At 41.4% G+C, this 6859-nt stretch overlaps 1 protein-coding gene across 1 annotated transcript; it reads right to left on the bottom strand.

Annotated features, from left to right (window-relative positions):
- Positions 1–5230: 5230 nt before the first annotated feature.
- LOC123988897 (secreted RxLR effector protein 161-like) lies at positions 5231–5980 on the bottom strand. The gene has a single exon (XM_046289655.1). The coding sequence runs from the start codon at positions 5978–5980 to the stop codon at positions 5231–5233; it is 750 nt and encodes a 249-aa protein (XP_046145611.1).
- Positions 5981–6859: the final 879 nt, after the last annotated feature.

The following is a 6859-nucleotide window of genomic DNA, read 5'->3' as shown; positions in this document are numbered from 1 at the left end:
GGTGGGGAGGCCTCATCCAGATGGTGATCCGCCGAGGAGCCTGGATCTTCCACTGAGGCTTCCTTCGCCGAGGTGTCCACGGCAGCGTGGTGGGCCGTGGCCCGCGGGACAGCCGGAACCGGAGTACCGGAGGGAATCCCAGGCCACCCACTGTCCTTTGGGCGGTCTTCCATAGGGTGAACAGGGATATGGATAAGGGTGTGGTGCTTGTTACCACACGTGCGGCACCGACGTTCGCTGCGGCAGTTCAGAGTACCGTGCCGACCGAGACAGTTATAACAGAGGCGATATTGAACGGCCACCTTGCGGCGTTCCATCACCGGGAGGCCGAGGAAGTCCGGGCAGTCAGTTATATAGTGTCGCTTCCCACACATGTCACACAATCCATCCTTGTAATTAGGAGGGAGCTCGGAGGTGTGAAGAGCCCTGACGGCTGGAGCGGTAGTTGGACGTGAGGGAGTCCGTGCGGAGGCAAGAGGGGGCCTGGAGGCGGCCGGCTGACGTCCTGAGGTGATAGGCGCCTTCGAGGTTGGCGCTTCTTCCCTGGAGAGCTCGAGGTTCTCCCGTGCTCGGGCTCGTCCCATGAGGAACTCCTGGAGGTCCTTCCAGGAGGGATGCTCAGGCTGGTGGCCGAGGTGGTTTTCCCAAGCCTCGCGGGTAATGGTATCCAGGCGGCGCACAACGAGGTGAACCAAAATAACGTCCCAATTTTCGAGGGGAACGGCGAGACCCTTGAGGGCCTCCAAGGACTCCATAACCTCGGAGAGGAGACCGTTCAGAGCCTGCGACGAGCGAGGAGGGAGAGGGGTGCTGTTGACCAGCCGGTCCACCTATGCCGAAATGAGGAGCCTCCGATTCTCGTATCGCCGCGTGAGGGTCGCCCAGGCGCGGGAGAAGGCCTCACTGCTCACTGGGATATTGGCCACGAGGCCCGCCGCTTCTCCGGAGAGGCTGGCCTTGAGGTAATACATCTTCTCCACCGGGTCGATGTCCGGGCACTCACCCACCATCGACGAGAAGAGATCCGAGTAGGGCCGCCATTCCTTATAACTTCCCGAAAACGTCGGCAGCTGGATCTTTGGGAGGGAGCGCCGCGCCCCTCCTGAGGAGAGCATGAGGGAGCTCTGGCCGAGGCGATCCGCTTTATGAGGGGAACTCTCCTCCCGTTTTTCCCGTAAGGTGGTGATGATGGACTTGGCGGCGGCGTAGGCTTCGACGGCGGCCACGTATGTCTGCTCCTTAAAGTAGGGGTAGTCCGTGAGGCCCTCAACCTTCGCTTCACAAAGCCGCTCGTGAAGCGTCTCGAATTTTGCGAGGTAGACGTCAAGGAATTCCTCCTTCTGAATTAAAGCGGAGAGGCAATAGTCTTCGTAGGCGCCTTCCCGGGCGGCCTTTGCCATTGATTTGATCACATTGAACCGCGACACTTGCAAGTCGAACTTTCCCTCGAGGTTAGAGGTGGCCATTTTCACTTTTCGACACGAGGGCTCACTCACGTACAACCGTTATCACCGAATCCGGCTCGAAGGACCAGTTTGTTTCGAGGGGAACGAGGGGGGCCGGACACAGAAAATTAAACACAAAAAAAAATGCACGAGGTTGTCGAATTTTTGTCAGTTTATTAAAATGTAGAGTCTCGAGGTAAACAAAAAAAACACAGGAGGTGTGCGGAGGCCGTTACACCGTGCGAGGTTCGCGCGATCACTAAATTGTACAATAATAGGTTTCGGCCAGTCCCACGAGGTATCCACACAATTATTCCGTTTCGAACCGAGGCGACCAACAGGTTTGAGGAGTCCGATGGTCGCAAAACCGTGGCGTCCGTTAGCCCTGTGCGAACACGTGGCGCTGTCGACGAAGCCGGTGAGAAAACCGCCGTTATTCACACAACACCGACTTTTCCGAGGAATCCGTTTTTCAATACACAAGAGGTGTCGAGGAAAGCCAAACTGTATCTACAATAGCACCAATTCTCTTGCAAACCCACAAAACCTTTGAATTCTGTACGGAGCTCTATGTTCGCGTGGTGGTTACAAAAGACAATATGGCTACGCGGAACGCGACGTTCGCACGAGGAATTTACTTCCCGAAAAAGAACGCGAGGCGGCAGCACCTCTCGGACGGGCCCCGCGTAACGAGGAGACCCTTTATACGCGCGTTCACGCAACAAATAAAAATATAATATAAAATAATTATATAAAATAATATATAATATAAGATAATAATAATAACAAGTAATATAATAATAAATATTTGATGCAGTCCTTTGCGTAATAACTAACTGATGCATTAACTGCACATCTGCGATGTGTTAACGAACTGTGAAATGATAAAACTAAACATTTATCTTGCGCTTATATTCGAAGTGCAAAACTTCAGTGAATTAAATTCATTTTTATGTTCTTTTACACGCAGTAGTTATTTTGTCTTTTTAAATATGCTCTCTTAGAATTTACCCTTCCTATATGCTGGCATTGTGATTGAAATTCAAGAATTGTGCTATACCATGAAATTCGAGCGATACACGAGACTGACGCGCCAAGATCACTGAAGAGGGGTACCGGGCGACTCAACGTTTAATGCATTAACGTATATGGAAAGTTTGACGGCTTTTTTCTAGGAGAAGGGTTGATTTCCGGCACATGGTTCCTTTCAGACTTTTTATCCCCTCGATGAGCACTATACGATAAGCCAATAGAAAAGTTTGACCTTGAAATTAGGAGTCAAGGTCAATTTTGCGGTCGCGTTCTTTGACAGATCTCCACCGATCCAGAGGTGTAGAATCACCCCATATAGGTCGTGACATTTAATTTTTTTACACCCTGTACATTGATCTGTGGGAAGGGATCAGTATATTACATTATATCTATTGTAGATATAGTAATAATGATATTGTTACCAAAATTACATTGATCTGTGGGAAGGGATCATTATATTACATTATATCTAATGTAGATATAGTAATAATGATATTGTTATTAAGTGTACATTGGACTGTGGGATTAAATCAGTATATTAAATTTCATCTGATGTAGATATAGTAATAAGGATATTGTTGTTAAATGTATACTACATATCTAATGTAGATATAGTAATAACGGTACTGTTATTATATGTACATTGATCTGTGGGAAGGTATCAGTATATAACATTATATCTATTGTAGATATAGTAATAACGAAACTTTTATTATATGTACATTGATCTGTGGGAAGGTATCAGTATATAACATTATATCTATTGTAGATATAGTAATAACGAAACTTTTATTATATGTACATTGATCTGTGTGAAGGTATCAGTATATTACATTATATCTATAGTAGATATAGTAATAATCATATTGTTACCAAAATTACATTGATCTGTGTGAAGGTATCAGTATATTACATTATATCTATAGTAGATATAGTAATAATGATATTGTTATTAAATGTATATTACATATCTAATATAGATATAGTAATAACGGTACTGTTACTATATGTACATTGATCTGTGGGAAGGTATCAGTATATTACATTATATGTATTGTAGATATAGTAATAACGAAACTGTTATTATATGTACATTGATCTGTGGGAAGGTATCAGTATATTACATTATATCTATTCTAGATATGGTAATAATCATATTGTTACCAAAATTACATTGATCTGTGGGAAGTGATCAGTATATTACATTATATCTAATGAACATATAGTATTAGTGATATTGTTTTTAAATGTACATTGGTCTGTGGGAATAAATCAGTATATTACATTACATCTGATGTAGATATAGTAATAATGATATTGTTATTCGATGTACATTGATCTGTGGGATTAAATCAGTATATTACATTACATCTGATGTAGATATAGTAATAATGATATTGTTATTAAATGTATATTACATATTTAATGTTGATATAGTAATAACGATACTGTTATTATATGTACAATGATCTGTGGGAAGGGATCAGTATATTGCATTATATCTAATGTAGATATAGTAATAACGAAACTGTTATTATATGTACATTGATCTGTGGGAAGGGATCAGTATACTGCATTACATCTGATATAGATATGGTAATAATGGTATTGTTATTAAATGTACATTGGCCAGTGGGATTAAATCAGTATATTAAATTTCATCTGATGTAGATATAGTAATAATGATATTGTTATTAAATGTATATTACATATCTAATGTAGATATAGTAATAACGAAGCTGTTATTATATGTACATTGATCTGTGGGATTAAATCAGTATATTAAATTTCATCTGATGTAGATATAGTAATAATGATATTGTTATTAAATGTATATTACATATCTAATGTAGATATAGTAATAACGAAACTGTTATTATATGTACATTGACCTGTGAGAAGGGATCAGTACATTACATTATATCTAATGTTGATATAGTAATAATGATATTGTTACCAAAATTACATCGATTTGTGGGAAGGCATCAGTATATTACACCATATCCAATGTAGATATAGTGTAAATGATACTGTTATTCAATGTACATTGATCTGTGGGAAGGAATCAGTATATTGCAGTAGGTCTAATGTAGATAAAGTAATAACGATACTGTCATTAAGTGTATATTACGTATCTAATGTAGATATAGTATTGACGATAATGTTACAATTTGTGCATTGATCTGTGGGAAGTGATCAGTATATTACATTATATCTAATGAAGATATAGTAATAATGATTTTGTTATTAAATGTACATTGGTCTGTGGGAATAAATCAGTATATTACATTACATCTGATGTAGATATAGTAATAATGATATTGTTATTCAATGTATATTGGTCTGTGGGATTAAATCAGTATATTAAATTTCATCTGAGGTAGATATAGTAATAATGATATTGTTATTAAATGTATATTACATATCTAATGTAGATATATGTTGGGGATAGGATTTGAATAACACCAACTGTCTAATAGTGGTGTATATATATATATATTTACTTATATTTAGGTGTATGTTTAATTAGTATTTGTTTCGCCGAACACGTGGTCGCTCTTATCGCTAGATCTAGTAGTAATGGACGGCGGAAACGATTTTGCGTAGGTAAACAAGGATGACCAGGTGGCGATCTCTCGATCGTCACGTGACTGCGTACGCATAACACCATTTCCGCGGCATATACGAACTCGGCATCGCGCAAATACTTAACAATCCCCTACTTTTGCGCGTTCTATGCCTATATTTCTTGTTCAACGGTCGTGAGATAAAGATTTCAGCCCTTTTGTTAGAATATCCGCTGGGTTTTCCTCTGTTGCGACATAATCGATCTTTATCAACCCTTCTTCGACCTTTTCCCTTACGATATGGTAGGCAATGTCTATGTGTTTGGTTTTGGCTTTCTCCACCCTGTTCTTAGAATAGTCTATGGCGGCTCGATTGTCGGAGTAGATTTCAATACCTCCTGGAATTATAAATTCTGATAATTGTAATTCGTCTAGTAGCATGCTTACCCAAATCGCCTCCTTAACACCTCGAGACAACGATATGTATTCGGCTTCCATTGTAGAAGTTGCTATGCATCTCTGTTTGGAAGAGTACCATTGCACGGTATTATTTCCTATCTTCATAGCCATCCCTGAGTAAGAGTGTCTGTCGTCGACATCACCTGCCCAGTCTGCGTCGCAGTATATTCTTATAGAGGGTTTCTCATTTGCTACGTAGGCCAATCTGTAACCCTTTGTTTTGCGTAAGTACCGTAACACATGTTTCGCTTGGTGCCAGTGAATTTCTCCTGGGTCGCTGTTGAACTGTGATAATTTCGTTATGGCGTATATCAGATCGGGTCTTGTATGCAGTGCTAAGTACATTAACGACCCGATTAGGTTTCTGTATGGCACCCTTGACATTCTTTTTCTCGCCTCCTCTGATTTGGGACTGTCTCGTTTTGAAACTTTTGTCCCCGGGTCCAGTGGAGTTGCCGCGCCACGACACTCTGTCATATTGTACTCCTTTAGGATGTTCTCTACATACGCTCTTTGTGACAAGTATATGGCTCCGTTCTCGTGACGATCCACTTTCACCCCTAGGGCATAGTTTATTTCGCCTAGGTCCTTTGCTTCGTAGGTCTGGCAGATACGCTCGGCTAAAGCCGTAATTGAGACTTGATCTCTGGAAAAAACAAAAATATCATCGACATATATTATTACGACCGTCCAACAACCATTTACGTATACACAGCTCGAGGATTTTAGTCGTCTAAACTCTTGCTTTGTTAGGAAATCGTCTAACTCCTTGTTCCAATTCCTGCCAGACTGTTTCAGCCCGTAAATCGGCTTGAGTAGTTTGGCCACTTGTCCTTCTTCATGTATATCTCCTCTTCCAGTTGTCCGTAGAGATAGGCACATTTTATGTCTAAATGTCTTGTATACCACTGGAAATCTACTGTTATTGCTAGCATCAGTCTGATTACTGAGAAGCTGGCTACTGGAGAGAACGTTTGATCGTAGTCCATCCCTTTCTTTTGAGAGAATCCTTGCGCTACTAATCTTGCCTTATATCTGGACACTTCCCCGCTCGCGTCCTTTTTTAGTTTAAATACCCACTTACATTTTCGTCCTTCGGGTAATTTCGTGACTTCCCACGTGTTTCTGTCTGATAGGCTGTCTAATTCTTCTTTGATCGCATTTTCCCACTGCGTCGCTTGTGGTGATGCTAATGCCTCTTCAACACTTTGCGGTTCTATAATTTCTAAGAAATTTGCTTCTACATCGCTTCCCGTTGTTGAACTGCCGTCTTCCTCATAGTCTAGGACTTGACCTTTTGGCTTTCCCTTACACCCATACGGGTTTCGCACAACCCTCTTCGGTCTACCGGAAGAT

The sequence above is a fragment of the Osmia bicornis genome, unplaced genomic scaffold (assembly GCF_907164935.1).
Source record: "Osmia bicornis bicornis unplaced genomic scaffold, iOsmBic2.1, whole genome shotgun sequence".
Taxonomy (NCBI): domain Eukaryota; kingdom Metazoa; phylum Arthropoda; class Insecta; order Hymenoptera; family Megachilidae; genus Osmia; species Osmia bicornis.
Note: the sequence above shows the minus strand (reverse complement) of the source record. Positions and strands in the feature narration are given on the sequence as shown.

Excerpts from the sequence above, each read along its gene's own strand:
- LOC123988897 (XM_046289655.1), bottom strand. The coding sequence starts at position 5,980 with ATGACAGAGTGTCGTGGCGCGGCAACTCCACTGGACCCGGGGACAAAA.